General features: G+C 42.7%; 1 protein-coding gene across 6 annotated transcripts in view; it reads left to right on the forward strand.

Moving 5' to 3' along the window:
• exoc2 (exocyst complex component 2) overlaps positions 1-24,101 on the forward strand; it is a 55,356-nt gene that overhangs the window by 602 nt on the left and 30,653 nt on the right. For 2 of the 6 annotated variants that reach the window (XM_080430025.1, XM_080430030.1), the window contains exons 1-5: positions 6,303-6,447; positions 15,057-15,223; positions 18,916-19,092; positions 19,993-20,119; positions 22,549-22,662. In XM_080430025.1, the coding sequence (XP_080286151.1) occupies positions 15,106-15,223; positions 18,916-19,092; positions 19,993-20,119; positions 22,549-22,662 (536 nt within the window). In that variant the 5' untranslated portion in view covers positions 6,303-6,447; positions 15,057-15,105. Of the gene's footprint in view, positions 1-6,289; positions 6,448-10,250; positions 10,433-13,418; positions 13,561-15,056; positions 15,224-18,915; positions 19,093-19,992; positions 20,120-22,548; positions 22,663-24,101 lie in introns of those variants that run through there. The other 4 variants (XM_080430026.1, XM_080430029.1, XM_080430027.1 and 1 more) reach the window with 4 other exon arrangements.

The following is a 24,101-nucleotide window of genomic DNA, read 5'->3' on the forward strand; positions in this document are numbered from 1 at the left end:
CTGGTGCGTCTTTTCGTTGCGTTTTATTTTTTTTCATTGTTTTTTAAAAAAAATTCATTGTTGTAAAAAAAACGCAACGAAAAGACGCACCAGTGTGCAAGGACCTTAAGGCAGCGATTCCCAACTTGTGGGCTGTGCCTGTGATGATATTGCAAGTGGGTCCCCAAATAATTGGCAAAAACTATTGATAATATAACACTAGAAATCTGTTTCTAGTGTTCTGTTTTTTTTTTCTTTAAAAGCTTGACAAATTAGTTTTGCTGCTAAATAGGAACTCAAAGTGTATCTTTGCGAATGCTTTTGAGATTTTCAGGCGGGTCCTGGTCCAGAACCGGTTGGGAACCGCTGCACTCGGGGTATGTCATGTATTTTGCTGCTACCTTAGGAAAATATCCCTCCTACCTCCCTCCATGTCTCCATCCATCTTCACTTAAGGTGTGTTCTCCAGCCATTACGAACAGTGTGTCAGCAATCAGACTGAAAGGCCTTCTCAGTTCCCGCGCTAACTCTCTCTCCTCCATTGTGTCCATCGCCATGCTTTTCCAAGCTAAGCCTGGCACAGGCCTGGATTTCCGGAGCCCAAGCTCCGAGCCCAGGGAACTGGACTCGTCTGGGAAGAGGAGCTGCAGGAGGTGGAGCACCACTCTGAAGCAAAACAAACCCAAATATCAGGGGTTTATTTAAAATCTCCCTGTCTTATATTAACAGCAGTGCTACAGGCTGGAGATTAGTCACACATGGGTCATGGGTTGCTGAGCCTCACTTAATTTCCCCAGGAATCCATATTTTGTGTGTCTTGTAAGTTGCAAGTTAGCACCAGGGATTGGGTTCGTGCCTTGTCATTAGAAATTATGTTATTGCACATTTTGTTCAGTTACAGTGACTAAGAAAACAGTAGCTGTCTGACAGGCACGGTCGACATTCTATCACACTGAAGATATTTGCACACGCAAAACAAAGACGTGAACATTCTGCATTTCACGTGTATGATCACCTGTCCTGGATGTGGTTCCTGATCCCTTGTAGGAACTTTTAATGGCACCTTTTGAGCACACACTGTTCCAGATGTGTAGATATTGCTGTCTCCGTGCTATGTTACACCCATGTTAGACACACATACATACAGGTTATTGTAACGTCAAGACCAGCCATATGATCTCACTGTAGTGATCTTTGACATTGATAGATTCATGCGTGTTTGATGTCGCCTTTTGGCTCGGACTACAGTTGAAATGCCCCCCCACAAGGAAGGAAGTGCTCACCCACTGGTCGCCTGTTCCCTCTTCAGGAGCTTGGTGGGGGGGAGGTGGTGGGGTTTGGGGGGTGGGGGGGGGTTTGAGTGCAATATTTACAGTGACCTTTTCCTCTCGCTGGCCAGGGGCCCATGGGAAAAAAAACTGGAGGAGACAAACAATGAACAATAGGGTTCGAGGATGAGCTATGGTACCAGCGCAGCGTGTGCCATTACGGGATGTGAGGATCACGGTGTGTAGGAGGTCACAGTGAGGATCAAGGCCCCATCGCTGTCCCCCCGCAGGAGCACACCACCTCCAACACCTGCCCAAAGAGACATGCTCCTCTATTAAAAGACATGCCATCTTGCCCGCTAGATGCCAATCCAGTCAGCAGAGGACAATGAGAGTATGATTCTGTGGTCTATGAAACCACAAGCTGGCCAGGGTGGATAACTGGGCGTGAAACCAACATTGCGCACGGACAGCTGTGACCTGGCGTCGTGTTTCTCCCAGAATCCTCTGTGATATCTCGCGTGCAAATGTTTCTTTATATCTGTCATGAGACTGAAAGAAAACCCCCTTGAGGGCTCCATTAGCTGCAAATAGAGGGTTCTGTTCTAGGTTAAATAGCTGGCATGCATGATATGTCAATGTTTCGTTCTCCGTCATCGACGAGGGCTGCTGTACCCCTGGGACTGTGACCAAAGTCCTTAAGGCCTCAGTTGGTGTTTATATAGACAAATAGCCCCTGTGCCGCATGAGCATCTGCACTGATTAGTGGCCAACCGCCCAAATCACAGTTTGATCCCTCAATGATCAGATTAACCCTGTCTAATTGGAAAATACTGTTTCCCCAAGGACTGGGCCTTGCCTTATCACAGAAATTCTTTCTGCCCTGCACAATTTGGTGAGATAAATGTACTGGTATCAGTATTCTAGTGTGAGCCTGGGTGGTCTCTGTGGCAGCTCTAATGATGCTGCGCCTTTCCCAGAACAAGTGGAAATGCCTTGGTGATACACTGTGAAAAGAAAGGAAAAGGGCGATCTCCCACCGGGACTTGGCACTCTCACACTCTCCCTCTGACGTGAGGACATCTACAGTAACACTTCAGAGGGCCAAATTCCCCAGTTGACTGTGCTGTATTTACTCTCAAGGCAATTCACATGACATTTACAAATTCATTGTAGGCCTACGTATTTAAAGAAACTTCTTATCCAGAGCAATTTACAAGTACTGTACAACCCAAGAATAGCTTTGATTTAGGCAAAGATGTTTTACAATATGAGACTGATTAGTCTCATGTTAGCAGATTAGAGCTGCCTGTTACCTGAATGCTGCTCAGTGGCTGCCCAATGCAGATCACCAACAGATCATCTACTGTACATTGATGATCTAGCAAGGATGGGTCATATGCAGAGGACAAATGTCTTCCACAGAAATAGATTCAACATTCAAGAGTTTTTTTGTCACTCACTCACTCACTCACTCACTCACTCACTCACTCACTCACTCACTCACTCACTCACTTACTCACTCACTCATTATTATGTGCAGTGAAATGTTGGTGTGACATGCTCCTCAGACTGTGCTAACAATATGCTATATATATCATTAAACAAATAAGCTAAAAAATAACAGGTTATAATACAATAATATAATGATGATAATAATAATAATACTACAAACAAACAGGTAAAAGAACTAGCAGCATATAAAGAGAACGTACATACTAGGGTGGGAGAATAACATAGCAGCCTGTTTGTGCTCTGTTTTGAGCAGAGTTATTTACGGGTTGAAGATATAGAATATGATGGTAGAAATAATTACGCAATCATCGTGACATAATATATACAGTATACAATATCCATAGTGCAAGATGCAGAGCACATAGTACAGTATGTGAAGGATTGAGCCATGATAAAGGGGAGGGGATCTGATTACAATCTGACGAGAGTATAAAACTGGGGAGAAAGTTGGACATGAAGTGTTTTACTGAGGCATTCATTCAGACCGTGTCAATCTGATCTGGAGATAAGTATTATATAATAGTATTGTTCGCTGTGCTGTGCTGTAGGTTACTAGGTCTGTGAGGAAGAAGGTAGCACAACGGGATGTTTATCTTTTTTTATCACAAACATAATCTCCATGGGAAATAAAAGGTTGCCATGCCAAGGTCAACAAGGTGTTTTGTTTTGAGAGTTAACGGGATTGAATATTGCACATGGAAAGATACAATGAAGGTACGGAAAGATACAATAAAGGCATAATCCATTTGCTTTTCATTGACAAAATGTCAAGACACAGTATAGCTTTGTTTCTGAATCTTAAATAATATAGGCTACATCCTTTTAAACTATTATTTTTGCATGTAATAAAGCACAAAGTCACGTAAGACCTATACATAAATGTGTAGGAAAACGTATTTTAACCACTTAAACCCCATATGGTTGACCGGAGTACCTTGGGGCTCTTTACTAGTGTCTTTTCTGTTTTCTGTTATTGTGGGGAAAGCTTTCGCAGAAAATAGCAGATCGACAAGCTCACAACATTAGCTTTGACGATCGGGTATTTTTCTGCGAAAGCTTTCCCCACAATACGGATGCTGGGGTTTAAGGGGTTAATCAATAAAATGATATAGCTTTGTTTCTGAATCTTAAATGAAATAGGCTACATCCTTTTAAACTATTCATTTTGTATGTTATAAAGCACAAAGTAATGTAAGACATAAATAAATGTGTAAAACATAAAACATATTCAGAGTATTTATCGTGCATTACATTTTTAATTTAAAGCTTTAAATTTAGAGCGTTAATAAGCTTTTAATTTGTTAAAATATGACAAAAATGTCAGTCCTTAGATACAATTAATCTGAGTTGTTATGCTTATTTATACACATTGATTACACATCCATTACGATTGATTATTATTATTATTATAATATATTGTTTATTGTTTATTTGGATCCCCATTACCTTAGCAGCAGCTACTCTTCCTGGGGTCCACACAGATAATACATTATATTACATAACATACGGAACAGTTACAAACTCAAAATACAACCAAATTTAAAAATAAATAAATCTCGATCATTGCATAAATGTAACATCTTAATGATACCTCAAAAACCATAGTTATGCTGCGTTCACACTGGCAGATACAAAAGATACAAAGATACAAAGCTACACATAATTTTTGTAGCTTTGTATCTTTGTATCTGAAGTTGAAACCAGCTCAACTTTGTAGCTTTGTAGCTGTTGTAGATTTTGTTGCAGCTACAAATGCTGGATGTATCTTTGTATCGTCGCTGGCTTCTGTTGAACATGAGTGGTACAGGGCTGCCAACATTAGACTGTCAGAATCCAGGAGAGGGGGGGGGGGGGTTTGGGATAATTGGTCAAGTAATTAGTCAACATTTTTGTACAGTCCAACGCTCTAGAATGTGTTTTTAGAGGATAATATTAAAAATCACGGAAGTGCAAACCCCCTAGAGCAGTGGTAGGCAACAATACCTTTGAATTGATTACATCAGATATGATGAACAAATAGTTCTATTTCCATTCTTTGAATGTTATGTTTTCACTGTTAACTTTCCTCTTGAGACTTTGGATGGAAAACTCCTCTCACGTTTAAAAAACACACCAAAGCTGTGTTTCACATGCCTTAAATGATACGTTGTTTCTCTCCATTCTAAGAGACCTTGAACCATGTAAGAGCTCTTGTTCAAAAAGGAGTAGCTACTCTCTGTCTCCAGATAAAATGTTCACTAAATACCATCTAAGTGAAACATTCAAGGATGACGCCTGCACAAAAAGGATTACTACATAAGCATTTATGTGTGCACCATTTGATTCCACATGCTTTTCTATCAATTGTTATACCACATCTTTATGTAGTAACTTTTATAACAATACAGATATTATTTTATATATGGTTGTTTGTTGCAAGTTCCAGGTCCTAAATTAGCCATAGATTGTGTTCTGGCCCACCATCTAATGTATTTGAAAAAGTTTGGCCCGAGGCCCGAACTTACTTGCCGACCCTTGCCCTAGAGTTTCTCTTAGAGGTATGTTTTTAATTTTTTTTACCATCATTTGATAGTCAATGAACTGTAGCCTCACCTCATTATTTAAAAGTGAATATCTCTGTATGATTGCATACACTGACCACACCCCCCAATTATTTTTTTTACATAGATGTCATTTCCTGTGTTCTGGTGAATTTTTGGAGCTTGATACTAAATCCAAGCGAAATCCAGGAGAAATGACAATCCAGGAGTGCAGAAGCAGGATCCCAGAGGTTTGGCACATGGCAGCCCTGTGTATCTTTGTAGCTGCCAGTGTGAACACAGCATAACAATTTCAGGTTTACAAATACATATATACTTAGATATACTCAGTCTGCACATTATTATTATTATTATGATTATTGTTACTTACTCCTCTTCGTCCCCAATGGGACATAAGGCTTCATGATTATTGTTACCCTTATTATTATTATTATTATTATTATTATTATTTTTAAATTATTATTATTATTAGTATTATTATTATTAGTATTATTATTATTATTATTATTATTATCATCATCATATATATTCATCTTCCACCAGGTTATCATGACAGGGAGGGGAGGGGATCAGTGTTGCCATGTCGGCTTATTATAAGCGACTTTGGGCTTATTTTTCTGTAAAGTTGCTTGTAAGTATTGGTAGTTGCGACGGGTTGTGGTTTTTTGGGCTGGTTTTAAAATGTACTTTAAAATTAATTAATTACTTTTTAAACCAATATTTTCATGTTTTTTGCCCAGGCCCCAGGGAGCATGTATTATTAGAATGTTTCAAAGAATATTCAAAATATGCCCTAATGCCACATGTTATTTCAAGAGTTTTTTTTTTAAATATCAGCTCTACAAGCTCACTACGCGTTGCGATGCGACGCCTTGTGAGCTTGTAGATCGGCTATTGTCAAATAGCCGCAGTAAACAGTGCTCATGCTTCTATTGGGCTTGTTTTCCTAGACCTGGTTGCTTATTTCAATCACAAAACCTGGCAACACTGGCTTTGACTACCGGAAGTTTACAGAGGAAGCAGGAAAAAAACAGCTGGCTGCATTTCAGCTGCAGTCGTTTCTAACAACTGTAAGTTATCATTTTTAGTAAGACATCTTTAAAACTAATTAGATAAAGAACGTCGGCGCGTTTCCCCAGAAACAGGTGAGACTACTGTCCTTTTAGGTTTACAATTTAACCGTCTTTTCAGGTCTCGTGAGGACATGCTAACACAGATTAGCCTATAGCTAGCGACAACAACGGTAGCTGTCAGAACTGTCAACACAGCAGCGTCTCCTCTCAGTCTCTGATTGGTTGATTGATTGATTGATTGATTACTTTATTAACAGTTTGTAAAATAAAAGCACAGAAAGTACAGTTCTATAAAAGGTCTTCTAAAAGGATTAAAACCCAATAAATCACTATGGCTTGTTTCAATTGGGGTCCTGTGTATTAAATTAATGGAAACATTTAATGACAATATACAATACTACTGCAGTCTCCAGACCCTGTGTTGTTGTTTGGAGGCTTGTTGTCACTCGCTCCTTAGATATAAAATTAACCTAGGCCATCATGTTTATAGATGCAATGCTATGTCAAGACAGCTCACAAGTTAATGTGCTAACTGCAGTGGTGGAAAAAGTATCAATACCATGTAGAAATACTCTGCTACAAGTGAAAGTCCGGAATTAAAAATGTACTTGAGTAAAAGTACAAAAGTATAGCGGTATCAAAATATATAAAGTACAAAATTAAAGCACTCATTATGCAGAATGTCCTGGTTCACAAGATATCAAATGTCTAAAATGCATAAAGACTCTTTTGAAATGAGCAGATCTACATGTGAGCTTGTAGATCGGCTATTTTCAAATAGCCATAGGCTGAAGTGGTTAATTTATGTTTTGTAATAATAATCAAAATCCTTGTAGTGGAGTAAAAGTACAATATTTGCCTCTGATGCAGTGGAGTAGAAGTAAAAGTATTGAAAATTGGAAATACTCCAGTAAAGTAAAAAATACCTAAATTTTACTTAAGTACAGTACTTGAGTACATGCACTTAGTTACTTTACACCACTGCTGAGCTGTCATTACGTATAACGTTCCTATGTGTGCGTCCTTGTTCAGGTTGGAGTGTGTTCTGGGCAAATGGGCATAGGTTAGTAGTTTAGAAGGTTTACTGAAATATTCATTTTTATTTTTATTAGGTGCAGTTACTGCGTGATTATATCCTACCAAGGATTGTTGTAGTTTACGTAATACAGTCACAGGCTGCACCCAAATGCATGCAGCTGCAGCAAAACCAATGCAGCACAAACAAACCCAGTTTCAGTGCAGAACTATCTGATTTGTCTTTATGAATCTAGCCTATATCTCAAATTGACAGCCAACAAACTTTTACCAATGATGTAAATATTTATTGTTGCTAATAGTATCAGTTGTTGTGTTGTTCATAAGTAGGCTATGCAATATATCATTGATTTAATTCAAGTTGAAGTTGTAAATTTAATTGTTGGGTGTACTCCACATTTTCAAATGTTGTATTTAAAAAACAGAATGGTTTGCATTTTGCCATTATAAAGAGGTGTTGGGTTGTTATATTTTATGTTTAAGTAAGTAGGTCGGAGGAATAAAAGAACGCTCGCCCCCAAAACACACTCGGCCCCGGTCCAATCCGGTGACCTCGGAACGGTCGCCACCCGGTATTCCTAAACGTAACCTCAGTAAAACTATGCCTAAAGCTAACCTTATTCCTAAACGTAACCTCAGTAAAACTATACCTAACCCTAAACTTATTCCTAACCTTAACCTCCGTTAAACCGGGGGTTGGGGGGGGGGGGGGGGGGGCAAGCAGGTCCTCGAAAAAATGGGGGTGAGTGTACTTTGAGGGCGAGCGTCCCGGTTACCCGTCGGAGTACACACAATTCATACTGTGTGTGTGTTTGCACGCCTGTTAATATGGGTGCATAAACCCTTACCCTGCATGAGAATGAAACACAGCATGTGAAAGAGATGAACAGAGCACTGTTTCAGCTGTGGTCTTAGAGCAAGTGCAGATACAGCTATTTCCCAGTAGATCTAAAGCTTAAAATACTAGGTATTTAATGGAAGTAAAACCCTTGCCTGTTATCACACAGTGGTGGACTAGTGTTAGTCACTGTCAACAAGTCTAATATTACCACTAACACTTCTCTGTGTTGAGCTTCTTAAGTGTAATGTTTTTGAACAGAACACAGACTAAAGCCCTAGCACTCCAGCTCCTGTGTGTCTTTGTCAAATATTGTTGTAGCAAGCTTTCTTTAATTAGGCCTTTTTAGGGAAAACATCACCTTACCATGTGTGTTTGTTTAACTGATTGATTATATGCGAGAGGAATTGATTGACAAGTAGGCGGGTACAGTGTCCGCCGGATCAAGCTGTCATTGAGCCATCATTCGGACCAATGACGAGTCCCCTGTGTGAGGTTCTCTCGAGTCCTCTATACCTCCACCCCTCGTCCCAGCGTTCCTCGTCCTCCGCCTCTCTCTGACTGACAGTACCCCTCCGCTGGGGGAAGGGGGACTTAAGGCTACACAAGGCCATTTCCTGCCCCCACCTCCACCCCCTCGCAGGGCTCTAATTGGAAAATTTGGGTGGCCCTGCTTGTTTGTTTTGGTGGAATGCAGTGGGGTTATATTTTCGTGGCTCTTTCTCAGCGGCACTGCTCCGTGGTGGAGCCCGGGGTGAGCTGAGCGACGGGGGCGGTCAGGGCCCTGCCTTGTTTGTGAAGTGGCACTTCTCTCTCACCCCTGTCCATGTTTCCCACTCTCCCCCACCTGGTAGCCCCCACCAACCACCCACCCACCCTGCTGACAGGCTTGCTGGACCACTGGTTTTCACAATCCCGTTTCCATGACCCAGTCAGACCACAGACCTGGATGGACCACACTTGATCTGGAGACAGACAGACAGACAGACAGACAGACAGACAGACAGACAGACTGAGGCTAGAGAGTGTGAAAGGGTAACAGTGGCTCCTAAAAAAGGCTCCAATATTAACTGTACATACTAACTTTTAATATTTACTGTACTTCTTAACATTGTTTTTCAGTGGGGTATGAAATTGCAAATTAGTGAAGCTGTTTATTGGTCTTATAGGCAACAGTGTTTGTAATTTTATGCTAGTTTGTGAGCTCCTGTGAGTATGGTTCTCACGCTGTTGATGTGTTTTCCTATGCAAAGCAGCAGAGGTAGTGGTGGCGACCCAGCACGGGTTATGAAGGCTTAATCCCCTGTCTCTATTTGCCATGTCATTCAGCAGAGCTGCCTGTCTCCAGTCGCTAAGCCCACTGAAAACATCTGCCTGCATTCATGGGCCTAAACTCCATAGATCTGTTTATTGTTCCAGGATTCTAAAATGAGAAATCAGTGCATGCCATGCACGCCCAAATGTGAAATGCAATTCGAGACCAACAAACAGACAAACAGCCCAAGCCCAAGGATAACAAACCCCGAGTACAGACGGTAACGGAGAGAGAGCCAGAGGCAGACAACATCTCTCTCTTTCTTTCTCTCGCTCTCTCTTCCTCTCCCTCTCTCCCTCTCCCTCCACACCCCCTCTCTTTCTCCCACTCTGTCTCTCTGGACAGACACTCCAGCAAGCCCCATGTTGAGACTGGATGCTCACAGAGGAAATGCTGAGTCATGTTGTTAGAACTGAGAGACTGTCCAGCGGTTGCAGCGTCCGCTCTGAAACATAGAAAATCATTCGTCCTTTGACTGAAATTGCTATTCGTCGGCCACGCTATCTGTTTTGCATGTTAAAACCTACACAATATTTCCTCAGTCCATGTAATCCTCAGTGTTAAGTTAACTAGAGTCTCAGTGTACAAAACTACAGTTTTTTACGGTTCCATTTGGTTCCATTTTGTACACACTCAGTGTTAGAAATGGCCAAATTAGCACTTAGAATTTTAGTACAATTCTAAGTGTGTATGGTCTCAGTCTCCACAGATTAGCCTAAAGTTATTCACAAAACACGCAGGACCGTTTTTGCCATTTCTTTCCACAGTGAAGACCAGCACTCTAAGGCGAGCGCTGACCTGGGTGTGAGGGAGCACTGAGGAGGGGATTGTTTGAAGCTGTGCCCCGCACGGCCGTGTGATCAGGCCAGGTGATGTTTGGCCAGCTCTGTGCATTCAGGGTGGAGAGGGGGAGATCTTTGAAGGAATCTGGTGTTTGTGTAGTGTTTGGGGGGCACTGAGTGCGACGGTGTTAGCATGGGGGTACGTTAGCTGCACTGATGGAGACATGTAGGTGGGGGCGCAGGGGGGGTGATGAGTTGTCTGAAAGAGTCCCTTTGTGCCCGCTAGGGCCATCTCTCTCGCTCTCACACACTCGCTCTCACACACACACACACACACACACACACACACTGATCTGCCAATCACTGCCACATGTTAGTCAGAGACGGAGGGGGACCTTTGAGCTCAGGCCTCCTTATGATCTAAGGCATGAACGCCTCATTCATGGGATGGACACACTGCCAAGTGTTGTCGTAGCAGGTCATGTGGATAAAGTTCACCTTTGGTCTGCTCAAGGCACATCTCATTGGTAAATTGATGTTTGGTCCAGCTCAGTGTCCCTCATCGGGGTCCCTCTATTGGCAGTAAAGTTGAACACCCCCCGTCCCTCCTCTATTCTGTCATTCATTGACCTCGTCCGGCAAGGCTTTGGGAGGAGAGGACACTACATGCAGGATAGAAGTGAAGTTTAGTTGCAGATGAGTGGGCAGATAAATCTCTTTGAGCTGCGTGAAGTCAACCTCCTGCTGTATGTGCTACCACCTCCTGTCTCAGCCCCGCCACACCACGTCCCCTGCATTGACCTCAACAGCAGGGGAAAACCAACCACACGGCCTAACCTGGAACTCATGTCATTATCAACAAGAACATTGAGTTGAGCTCACTTGTCTCAAGTTGTCTGTGTAACAGCATTTTACAAATCAGGCTGTGATTGTATAGACGTTTCACAATGTCTCACTCTCACCTTATTTGGCCGTTTTGAAATTATATATAATATTATTATATTAAATGATATATTTAGTTAATGCCTTAATCCATTGCCGCCTCCGTCTAGACTAGACCCCATGGGACAATTTTCGGTGTATGTTTTGGTAATTGAAAATGCAGTGGTTTACATTAGCTTCCGGGGCATTGTTTAGGTGTTAGATGAATGGAGGCATTCTGCACAGCCGTGCACCCACCGGCGTACAAAGCTTGTTAGCCGCGCTCGCTAAGAAGTGCCCAGATTTTATGAGGTCCACGGCTACCGCCGCACAGAGTAGAGACGGCCCCACTGTTTATTAGTCAGCCTCCAAGGAAAACAAACTTGTCAATTATGAGAGGAAGACCAGAGAGCGAGAGAGAGAGAGAACGATCCAGGGAGAGAGAAATAGAGAGAAACAATGTCGAAAGACCATAGAGAAAGGTGACAAACAATGACAGAACCGATCAATCATTTAACACACAGCATTTGCTATATTGCGTTTTTAATGAGATAATTTCTGTAATTATATAATATAATAAACGAAAAATACATTAAATTGAATGTATTTTTTAATGCTTTGGCAATAGTCTAATTTGTGACGGTCAAGCCAATAATGTTGTAATTGAAAATTCTTAACTGAATTGACCATAAAGAGTGTGACTGAGTGACCAGAGAGACCATCCATGCAAGAACAAAAGTGACAAAACGACTACTATTTGATCGAGAATTATATTACCTTGCACTGTTACTATCATAACTGCATTTGTGACGAGCTGTTTTTATCACATCTACCATTCATCCTTCAGCACAGCTGTTGGTTGATATCGCTGGTTTCATCATTACTTTGGTGTAACCTACAAAATCCTTAGGTCACTACAAAACACAAGTCATAATGATGGAAACAAGTAGCCTACGAACTTAAGGGGATCCTCTGATGCCACCTAGAGGGTGAACACACTATGTCTTATGACTACAAAATGTCTCCCACTTCCAGTTGGAACATCAGAAATATGTTTATGATAAAAATGTGGAGAAATGCTGCCTCGTTCAGGCCAAGGGCTACGTTTAGGCTGTAAGGTAATTAATTGTTACCTCTCTATTGCAGGGTATTCCTGATGTTGTGTGATGTGAGGCTTACGCTTTTGCCTGCTCTCTGTGTGTGTGTGTGTGTGTGTGTGTGTGTGTGTAGTGTACGTACGTGTGTACGTGTGTGTTACAGAGAGGGGTCTGGGCAGTGTTCCCGTGTCCATGCACAGCCCCCAGAGTAAAGTAAACACAGCGGCTCTTTTCTCATCCCAGCCGTCAGCAGGCTCTCCCCAGGCCCGCGCCAGAGACCACACACCCAGACCACACGCACACACATATATACACACACATACAGTCTCACACACACACACACACACTGCCCAGACCTCTCCGCAGATCCTTCCACACACTCGCATAGACCACACAGCGCCAGTTCGGGCCCCTCGCACGCAAACCTCGCTGAGCTGTCATTCTGCCCAGCCTGTGTGTGTGTGTGTGTGTGTGTGTGTGTGTGTGTGTGTGTGTGTGTGTGTGTGTGTGTGTGTGTGTGTGTGTGTGTGTGTGTGTGTGTGTGTGTGTGTGTGTGTGTGTGTGTGTGTGTGTGTGTGTGTGTGTGTGTGTGTGTGTGTGTGTGTGTGTGTGTGTGTGTGTGTGTGTGTGTGCACATAGGCAGGCTATTTGTGTGTTTGTGCACGTGTACTTCCAAGACTTTTGTGTGTTGGGTGGGAGGGTGGGGGGAACTAGAAACACTCTTGGAAACATACCGGTTGCAGTTAGAATGCTCGCTCTTTACAAAATAAGAGCCCAGCCCTCTAACTCGCTCCCACTCCAAACATATGGGATTGATGAAGGACAGAGCGAGCACTCGTTTCAGGCCTGTTAACCTCTTATCTTCTCCATGTCACAACCCCCGCCCCTCCGTTTCCTCCTAACAAGCACTGTGCGGCGTGGGGGGGCTACACAAGTTATCCCCCCCCCCCCCCTTACTGCCCAACCTCCCCGGGAGTTATCACCCCATCTCTTCTGGACGTTATGGGGTACTACGTGGAGAGCCAGTGTCAGAGAGCTGCCCCCCACCCACCCTCCCTCCCAGGACGGTTCCGCCTGTGTGGAACACCTGGTGTCTCCCACCGCCGAGCTGCTCTGCGATGCTCTGTAACCACATATGAATGTATTAAATATCCAGCACAATCAAGAGTGCTGTTATTTAGAAAAATAGACCTGAAGGTAATGATAGTCATTTTAGTTGGACTATTTGACGTTCTGGGGAGTGTGGGCGGTGGGGGCTTTGCTTTTCTGTTTATACTGCCTCTTTGGTCTTAAAAACCACTTGAACCCTAGCGTCCCTATTCTGGGGTGAACATTCAGCGAAAGTAGTAGTCGCGTTGCAACATTATTATTGGCAAAGATATTTAGTGTCGTGTGAAAATAGGAGGGGGGCCTGGTATAGAGACATGGCGGACTACGGTCAACCAAGTAAATAGGGTTTAAGTGGTTAAGTCTACACTTGCATAGTGATCAGCTGATGGAGCAGCGAGGCATGTGCGGGCGTCACCGACACTGTGCTGAACTTGCTTCAGGTCCAATCTGTGTGAACGCCCGCATTGTTTGCGGAGGACGTGTTTTGGCCTCGTGGCAAGAGAGCTGCTTTCGGAGGCCGTAGTTTGGTCAGCCCTAGCAAGACCTGGCAGTAATTTATTAGCAAACATCTGTGCTGGTGAAATACATCCTTTTAGGATTTTTTCCCCCTTTTTTTTTTCATTTGGAATTGGCCGTAGCTCAGCTAAATCGTTCCGTGTCTCTTCCCTTACTCAGCCCTACACTTGAACTGATTTACATGGGCCGCTCTCCCTCTGTGCTGGTACCTTAAACGCACCATGGTCACTCTGTGTTGTAGTGTGTAGGCTTATGTGGAAATGATTGAGGGAGGCCAGGTTTATTTATCCTTCGCCGTGAGGTTTACATTCTTCCTCTCCTCTCTGCTCTCCCTGTCTCCCTGCTCCTTCATACTTGGCTCCCTGCTCTATTTTTCCTATTATCTGAGAGATAACCACCGCAGCGTATTGTTGGAAGACCTTCAGGGTGGGGAAATTAACACTAGCCACCAGCCAAATGCCGGTATTCTTTTAATTATTTTTTCATGCTGGGGCTGGGTAGGTTCATTTGCACTGCAATCAACTCTGGCAGCTAATTGAGCATCATGAAAGCAGATGGGAAGTCTTGGGATTGAAAAACCGCCGTGGCCAAAAAGCAAATAGACCTGAAGACCTTGTGAGGGTAGTAGGAAAACTACACTCACAAGTGCACCGCTAAAGGTGATTTATGTAACCAACTAATTAGGGGTGCAACTGCAGATTTTAATAAAATGATCGCAGGACACTGTTGTACGATGAAGTATAAAATAGAGCTTCAGCTTAAGTGTTTAATCAGACTAATCGAGTTAGTTGGTTATAAAAAAATGGTGTCAGTTTGTTGATGTATAACAAAAATAAACTTCTCGATTATTTAATTAGTCGATAGATGAATTTAATCGATTGCAGCCCTACAACTAATAATTTCTGCCTCTGCTATGCCTGTCCTTTACAGAGTTATGACTTAATAATAATATTGAATCTGATCCTTCCTCATATTCCATGCATATACTGTACTGTAGTTCTTAATTCCTGATGTGCTAGCTTTGTGTTAATGACTTTATCCTGTTGTGTATTTCTGTCTCTTCCCAGCTAAAGGAGCCGGGCATTCCTGTTTTGCTACTGGCCTTAGGAGTACACCATGTCTCGTGCCCGCCAACCCCCCATGGTCACGGGCCTCTCGCCCAACGAGGGCACGGCCTGGACCAAAGTCACCATCCGTGGAGAAAACCTGGGCAGCGGCCCCGCAGACCTCATCGGTAATAAACTTATAATCAATCAACTGACCACACACACACACACACACACACACACACACACACACACACACACACACACACACACACACAGACAGAACACTTGTTTAATGCAAAATGGCATATGGCTTTAAGATGCACAGTTACATTGATTTTAAAAGGAAAGCCCCCTGTTTATAACCAGCCTATTGACACTGTCTATATCTATGTATTTGTCCTTTTCCTTTCTTTTGGTAGCTCAGTGGGTGTGACGGGTCTGAGGCTTTGCTACATGTCCTAATTATGTTCTTAGTTTCACTATGTTGTGGTCTAAAAATTGCACTCATTTGGATATGGATAATGGAAGCAATCATCGTGCAATTGATTTGCGTGTTAAGCATTTGTTTTGTGTGTCTACTGCTGCTGAGTGACTGAAGGAGAGACATTGAATTATTTATTTGTTCTGTTCAAGTATCAGGGATATTATGTAACATCAGTCAAATTCACAGCAACAAGCCATAGAGTCCACATGGTTAAAATTAAACTGGTTTACGGTTTGTTTGTGTTTAGCTGATACATAATCGGACAGAGGCCCTTCTTTATTTTGTGTCTGCTTGTGATAAGAATTACAAATGAGAATGGGTTTTTCACGGGTCTAATGGTACTTTTGTAACACTTTGGACTGTAAACTGAGTAGAAATTAGTATAATGAAGATTTTTATTTTATAAAACATTTTTGACAGGTTTGAATCAGAAGAATTTTATTAAGAGTAATAAGAATGTAATTCAATATGTCTCTGTAGTGTTCTATTTAGCTATATTTTATTAAGTCTTCTATTTCATTTTCCCAGTATTTTCTTTAAATTGTACTTTTTAACTTAATTCTATAATCTAAATATATATAATACCATTAGACTCATATTTATATATTTAACACTACTATTTAGTATTTATAAGACGAAAAAAGGGTTCATGAATCATGACTAAGCTGCACCAGGACCGGACTACCTCATTTCATTCCCTTCATATAATAAAATGTTCTGGAATGACAATAAAATATCCTTATCCTAATACAGTATATCATTTTTAAAAATAATTTTGCTGCATTATACCATGATTTTCATAAATAAATCACACCGCTAGACGTACGTGGCAAAAATGATTAATGTTTCGTTTTGCTTGTTTTTAAAAATGTTTGCTTGTACTGTAATTACATATTTGTTATTTCTTCAGCATTTTTATGTTTTAGTGTAGAGACAGGAAACCAAGGGGAGAGAGGGGAGAGACTCTGCTTTACTAATTATTTTAATTACCAATTAATTATTATTTAATTATCACAGTGATAAACCTTATACCAAAGCAAAAATATAATTAATTCACAATTTCACGTTTATGACCAATGCAAATTTCAAGCAGTTATTCTGTTTGGAGAGAGAAAAATGTTATTTATGTTATAAAAAGCAGCTCAATGATAAAAAATTGTCCAGCTCTAGCTGCATTAATATTTTTAACATAACTATGTCCGACAAAAGATGTAACACTGAGATATATTTAATATATTTTTTCTTTTTTGGTGCAAAGGGACCCTCTGTCTTCTGATGCCCTCCCAATTAAAGGCCCTTGCACACAAAATCTGGTGCAATTTTTAAAAATTCAATCGTTTTTTAATGCATCTAAAAACAAAAAGACAGGAATCAAACTGGGTTTGATTAAAAAATTACACACCATCACAGCCCTCTTCAGACAGCAATTTCGGAGTAGGTATGCACTATGCAGGAGGTCATAGAGAAGAGGGTGTTCATTTTAAAATATTGTTGTTTGTTGGACTCTGCGTCTGTTGGACTCGGTGTACACAGGGTTTAAGCCTGATCAATACTTCGTCTGTGTCAACTGTGTCACTCGCTGAAAATGGCCGATCTACAAGACGATCTACAAACTCAGAGCTTGTAGATCTGCTACACAACACTATACAACAACGTGACTGAGTATAAATTAGGTATTTTTGTGTGCCTTCATTGTCTCACACACACTGTTGGATTTGTGGATGCTGAAAATACTATGACCAGGACTGGATTGAGAGTTTGAACATGAATTAACACACACAATGAGAAAATATAGATTTCCTTTTGTTCTTTTAATTCCAAGAAGCCACACAGATGGAATATCCCCGTCTTGTTCCCATTATGGGCTTCGGTTGCCCGCTGTTCTATGTGGATATTTTCCCTCACGTTCTGCAATTCTTCCGCTAGCCTGTTTCTCTGGCTTGAGTGGAGAGAGGAGGATCATCCCAGAGCATGGTCGTCTCTCTCTCTCTCTCTCTCTCTCTCTCTCAACACACACACACACACACACACACACACACACACACACACACACACACACACACACACACACACACACACACACACACACACACACACACACACACACACACTCCCTTGAGTGTTCCATACTTGGCAAGCCGGGTCCTGGCCAAGGTCTATTTCTGACCATGAATGTCCCCAGAGTCTGGAATTAGCCAATTAGATATGCACCGTTTTTTTGTGTGTGTGTGTAAACGTATGTGTTCAAAGTACAAAGTGGCTGGTGGAGAACAGAGGCAGGAAATGGGCTCTAATGGCCATATTATTCACGGTTTTATGGACTATTTGTTGATCAGGCCATGCAGGCTTTTTTATGTTTGATTGTACAGGCGTGAAGGTTTTCTACTGTACAAGAACCTCTCGGCTGGAAACCTTGGGGGAACATCTCACTCGTTTTCTCCCTAGCCACTTCTTAACCCATTCAATCCGTCGACGCATCTCTGTCATTTTTAGATTTCTTTGGCTATTCAAAAATAGCAGATATACAAGCTCATAGCGCTTGTAGATCTGTTGTGCAAATCTTCGAGTATATATATTTTCAAAGCGAACATTGTAACTCAAATCTTTGCTTCTGGGGGGTCACTGGAACAAAATATTTTACAAATGTTTGCTTTTAAAAATATTATATATTTAATGATTTGCACTCATTTTCACGATTAAAAAAAAAAGAAGCAGATCTACAAGCTCATAGCGCGGCACTCGGTGCTGCGCTATGAGCTTGTAGATCTGCTATTTTTGAATAGCCAAAGAAATAAAAAAATGGCAGAGATGCGTCCCGGGATTGAATGGGTTAACCACTTTCAACAACATTTTCAAAAATTGTCACAATGCAATGCGTTGTAGATGAGCTATTTTCACTATTCTTGAACGTATGAAATGGGGCTCAAGTGGTTAAACTCTGTCTTCTAGTGGCCAAAGAGGTTTCAAGAGGGTCTTAAAGCAAGGTGGATGACAGACGTACACCGTACGCGCACAGACGTGCACACGGTGTGCCAGTAATGAGCCACTTAGCAGTGAAGTGACAACCGTTAGCGCTGCTGAAACGCTGATGGGGCTGAGTGAGACGACGAGGGTCGGGGGGCCCGCTGTGAACCCCCCAACTTGACCTTTGACCCTCCTCATCCCTATACGTCCAGTGACTGGTTGACACGAAATTCACTCATAAAACACCAAACCAAAACAAACAAACAAACTGAAAAAAAACCAACTCTCTCCAAAGTGGTAGCCTCTTGTCTCTGTAATTGTCCGTTTTGTGTTTATGGCAACTCCAGCCTGTTTATTTTGTCCTGTCACGTGTGTGTCCACATTGCCAGTTTTATAGTCTCTTGACCCTCTTCTCTCTCTCCCTCTCAGGCCTGTCCATCTGTGGCCACAACTGCCTGCTGACGGCAGAGTGGATGTCGGCCAGCAAGATAGTGTGCCGCGTGGGCCCCGCCAAGGACGACAAGGGAGAGATCATCGTCACCACCAAGTCCGGTGGCCACGGCACCTCCACGGTGTCCTTCAAGCTGCTCCGGCAGGAGAAGATTGGTAAGACCCTGGACGACGACGGCAGTCAAACGGCGCCTTAACCCTTTAAGACCGGGAACGCATCTGCGTCATTTTTAGATTTCTTTTGGCTATTCAAAAATAGCAGATGTACAAGCTCATAGCGTGGGACAGAGTGCCGCGCTGTGAGCTTGTAGATCTGCCATTCATGAAAGATGGTGAAAATTTGTGCAAATCTTTGAATATATAATATTTTTAAACTACATTTTTAACTAAAATCTTTGCTTCTGGGGGTCCCTGGAACAAAACCTTCATGTCAAGGACCCCCAAAATTATTTGTATTTGGCCTCGGACCCCCATCTCAAAATATGTTGTTCCAGGGACCACTCCCCCCAGGAGCATTTGAGTTAAAAAATGTTCTCTTTAAAAAAAAAAAATATTCAAAGATTTGCACGATTTTTCAAAAATAGCAGATCGACAAGCTCATAGCGCGGCACTTGGTGCCACGCGATGAGCTTGTATATCTGCTATTTTTGAATAGCCCAAAGAAATCTAAAATGACACAGATGCGTTCCCGGTCTTAAAGGGTTAAGGGCTGATTTATATGATCCACAAGATCACAATGTGACGTGTTGTGCGCTAGTAGATCTGCTGATCTGGGTGCGTGATACCAGCGCGCAACCAGGTATAAATCGGGCGTAAATTCTCTAACTGTACATTGTACATATAGTGGGGTTAATAAGATGTAGCGGGCAATTGTGGCCGCCAACATGAACACCCCCTCTTATTCTGCTTCCCCCGCCGCTGCCTCGGTCTTTGTTCGTGCATGTCTCAGGGAGTGTGTGTGTTTATATAATGATGGTGCGTGCGTGTAGACATCTGGGATGTGTTGCAGGATGTGAGTGATGTGGGCTGTGCCCGTGGCCCTGCTCTGTCCCACAGGTATCCTGGACCAGTCGGCTGTGTGGGTGGACGAGATGAACTACCTCGACATGAGGACGGACCGCAACAAAGGCATCTCCCCCCTCTCCCTGCGACCCAGCAACCCACTGGGCATCGAGATAGACAAGTACGCAGCGGGAACGTGTATTTACACGCAACGCGCGCACACACACACACACACAAAATCACTCAACGCAATCGCACAGCCGTAAACACACGCGCTCTAGTCATTGAGTCATGGTTTACATCCCTAAACAGAAACAAACTCTCCCCATGTGGAGGCGTTTGAAATATTATGCCAACACAGCGATGGCTGAGCAGCCCCAAACCGCTGCACATAGGGAGTGGAAACAGCACAATTGTGTACAGTATAAATCAGAGAGAAAGATGAGAGAGCGAGAGAGAGAGAGAGAGAGAAGGAAAGGCAATTGGAAAGAAATAATGCAGCGACCACTACCACATATGCGTTCTCCCTTATAGCGATGGAATATGGTGCTCGCCTCCCACGTGCCTGGCAGCGAAGAGCCCAGGCTGTAACGTATAGTTTGTGTAGTTAAGTTCTGGCATGTCTGGGTCTCATGTTTGTTTGGCTTAGAGGGGCCAGGGGGCAAGTGACCGCTCGTGGCCAGGGACTAGTCCCCCCTAAACAGGCTGCTGCCCTCTGTACCCTTCATCCGTCATTCAGGGTCAGGCTACAGCCCGAAATAATCAACAATTTTATAAACAAATTTATGAATACGCCATCTCCGTCTGCATCTAAATGTCAATGTTGCGGTGCTACTGAAGAGAAAGAAGAATGTTATAATGAAATAAATACATAAATACAATAGCATCTGGAATATGTTTTTTTAATAAACATTTTATTGGCTTTTTTAGAAAACAAACAACAATGATGCTGATAGCACAATAGCATGAAATGCTCCCATAATGATAATGAGCCCAACCCGCTCCCTCACCCTCCCTCATGTTTTAAGTAGTTTAAGAGGCGCCCCCAATGCAGTGTGATTCTAATGAAGCGGCCTCGCATATTATTCGTGCGGTGATATCACCGGCTGGTTATTCAGCTCAGAGGCCCCTGAGAAGAGGAAGCTTTTTTCTGATCAGAGAAACACTTCCTTGCGGTGATGTCACTGGCCAGTTCTCCCGGTCATCTCCCGTTGCGCAGGAGACCTGTCGGGGAGGTTGTGACGCTCGAATGATAATGTTGGCTATTCAAGAGCACTCGCCTACTGAACTCGCCACGCACGAATAGTAAAAAAGCCGCGCTTGTGTCCGCGGTCCTCTGTGCTTCCTGTCTGCACAGTAGACGGAGAGGGGGAGGGGGTTGTGTGAGAGCGGCCTTTGATGGCATGCCAGGTACGGAGACGAGTGAGTTACATTAGGGAGTGCGAGAGCACGCCCTGACCTTTTTCCTTGTTTACGCTCCCTCTCTCGTCTACTGTACTCGCAGGTCTCCTCGTTCCTGTATGAAATCACAGGTTAGAAGAGGTTGGTGATTTGCGGATGATTAATTGGTGTTACCCTTTGTTAATGAAGAAACCTGCACTTTCACCCTTGGTTTTATGTCTTGTTATAAAGTCTCATCTATCCCATGGCAGGCAAGCTTTCTTTGATTGAAATCAGGGTCTTTTTGTGTGTGTGTGTGTGTGTGTGTGCGGGCGCGGGTGCGCCATGTGTATCCATGACCATAAAATGATGGTGTTATGTGATTCTGTGAGTGTGTAAGTGCAGAGTGGGTGGTGGGGGGGGGTTTGGTTTGTGTAGGCCACGGGTCATTAGTAGAGATCAAACTTCTCTAATGAGTGCTGGGTCCTCCGAGGGCACCCAGGCGTCACACGCTGCTCTTCCCACGCCAGGGCCTCCTTGCTAGGGCACCACTAGGCCACACACTGACCCCTGCTGGAAGTCCTCGTCACCAGCATCACATTCAACTTTTACCGCTTCGTCTCTTTTCAGTTCTATGATTACATGCAGTATTCATCCAACCTCGCCACAGTCATCAAACATCTTGCTCATTTACTCACTCGCACTCATTAGGCTTAATTGCAGATTATGCTTAATTTATGATTGATCGTGCACCGTTACGTTATGCTGTATAAACCGGGCTTTATATTTATTTGAGCTTCTTACAGAGTGGCACATTTTGTGCATAATTGTACACTTTGGCTATTCAAAAATAGCAGATATACAAGCTCATAGCGCGGCACCGAGTGCCGCGCTATGAACTTGTAGATCTGCTATTTTTGAAAAATCGTGAAAATGTGTGAAAATATTTGAATATAAATATTTTTAAAGCGAACATTTTTAACTCTATTCTTTGCTTCTGGGGGTCCCTGGAACAAAATATTTTGATGGGGGTCCGCGGCCAAATACATATCATTTTGGGGGTCTTTGACATGAAAAAGATTGAGCACCACTGACATAGAAACACAGGTTTTTCAGAAAACTGTTGGGATTTAGGAGACATGTAGAATCAGCTTCAGGTCTTAATGGGTTAATACTGGGACAAATACTCACAAACTCTCTGTCCTCTTCGCTGTCTCTGTCATCTTCCAGGGCCAAAATCCCCCAGAAGGACATGGAGCTGACATTCCCAGCAATGAGTGGAGACTTCACCAGTGAGAACTTCTCTGCCACCTGGTATCTCATAGAGAACCACTCGGGCACCAGGTACTTCCCATCTTCACCATCTTCACAATCACTTACAACTGTACTGTAACTCCTTCACAAATGTCTTTCAAATTATGACTGGGCTCTAAAAAACGTTTAGCCTGGAAAAAAGAAACATGCAGTAAACCAAGATAATTGTCATCTAAAGGACCATTAGATGCTTTATGTCAAAACATGCTTATATTAATGAATTCAGTGGAATGTTGATTTACTTATTTGCCATGTGAGAAGTACTACTTAAACGACATGAACCCTGGTGTCCCTATCCCAAGCATGTCATAATAGGCAATTCGGTTGTAGATTGGCTATTTTCGCTATTTATATATTAACAGTTTAAGTGGTTAAACTATCATTAAACAAATAATGCACTAACAAATGACTTAGTGCATGGACAATTTACAAATCATGGCATTTAACAGACACTCTTATTGAGAGCGACAAGTGCGAGATCAGAGTAAAGGGCATGAACCCATAGTCAACAAACGATAAATAAATTGGTCACTTAAGTAGAGGGCAAAGAAAAACGATGTACTATAGTGCTTTAAAAAAAACTACGATACCAGGTCAACATCAAACCTAGCATCTGCCTAAATAACATCTACTGTAAATAAGCTGTATCTTGGGACAAAAAGGACTATAGGTAAATAAATAGTGCCCCTGGGCATTGTAAAACATATTTGCCTCCCCACACTGCTGTTTCCATATGCTCCCTACTGTACAGTACATGACAGGTAGCAGCATCACAATCTACGGTTGTGTAGATGTCATTTTCTTTTCTTTGCTTTTCTTTTCAAATTATTTTGCTGTTTTGCTTGTGACGTTTTGATCTTTTCGTTGTTTTTTTTTTTTATTATTCTTGAATTGCCTTGTTATTGAAATGTATCATACAAATCAAATAGCCTTGCCTATAAATGTTTTCTCACACTGTTGAGAAGAATGCCACTTGTCACAGCTGTATAAGTGCACCTGACCTTTAACCTTGAGGCAGGTTCACACGTAGCTGTCCTTGTGGCTCTCTTTTGAGACGGGAGCGACCAGAGATGCTTGGGTGATGTGTGACCCCTGTAGGGTCGAGGCCCTTCTCTCTGTCATGTGTGGACAGTGGACAGAGTTATTTTGGACTCTCCTGGCTTCCTCTCCCTCCTGTTTAGCCTCCCGTTCACCCAGACCCCAGGATCCAGCCTGGCCTGTTTGGACCTCACTGGGTGACTGTTTCTTCCTGCTGAGGAAGCCTCACGCAGGACACACAGACAACACTGACACACAGACCAGATTGTGCACGCGCTGTCCCCGACAGTGTGTGTGTGATTGTGATTGTGTTTGTGTGCGAGTGTGTGTGTGTGGGCGAGCATCTCCGTCTGTGACTCATTCTCAGTACATGCTCAGTGAAACATGACCAAGTTACCACTGTGTAAACTATAATGTGTACCACATAAAAT

The sequence above is a fragment of the Gymnoscopelus braueri genome (genome assembly GCF_963280865.1).
Source record: "Gymnoscopelus braueri genome assembly, chromosome: 6".
NCBI lineage: Eukaryota > Metazoa > Chordata > Actinopteri > Myctophiformes > Myctophidae > Gymnoscopelus > Gymnoscopelus braueri.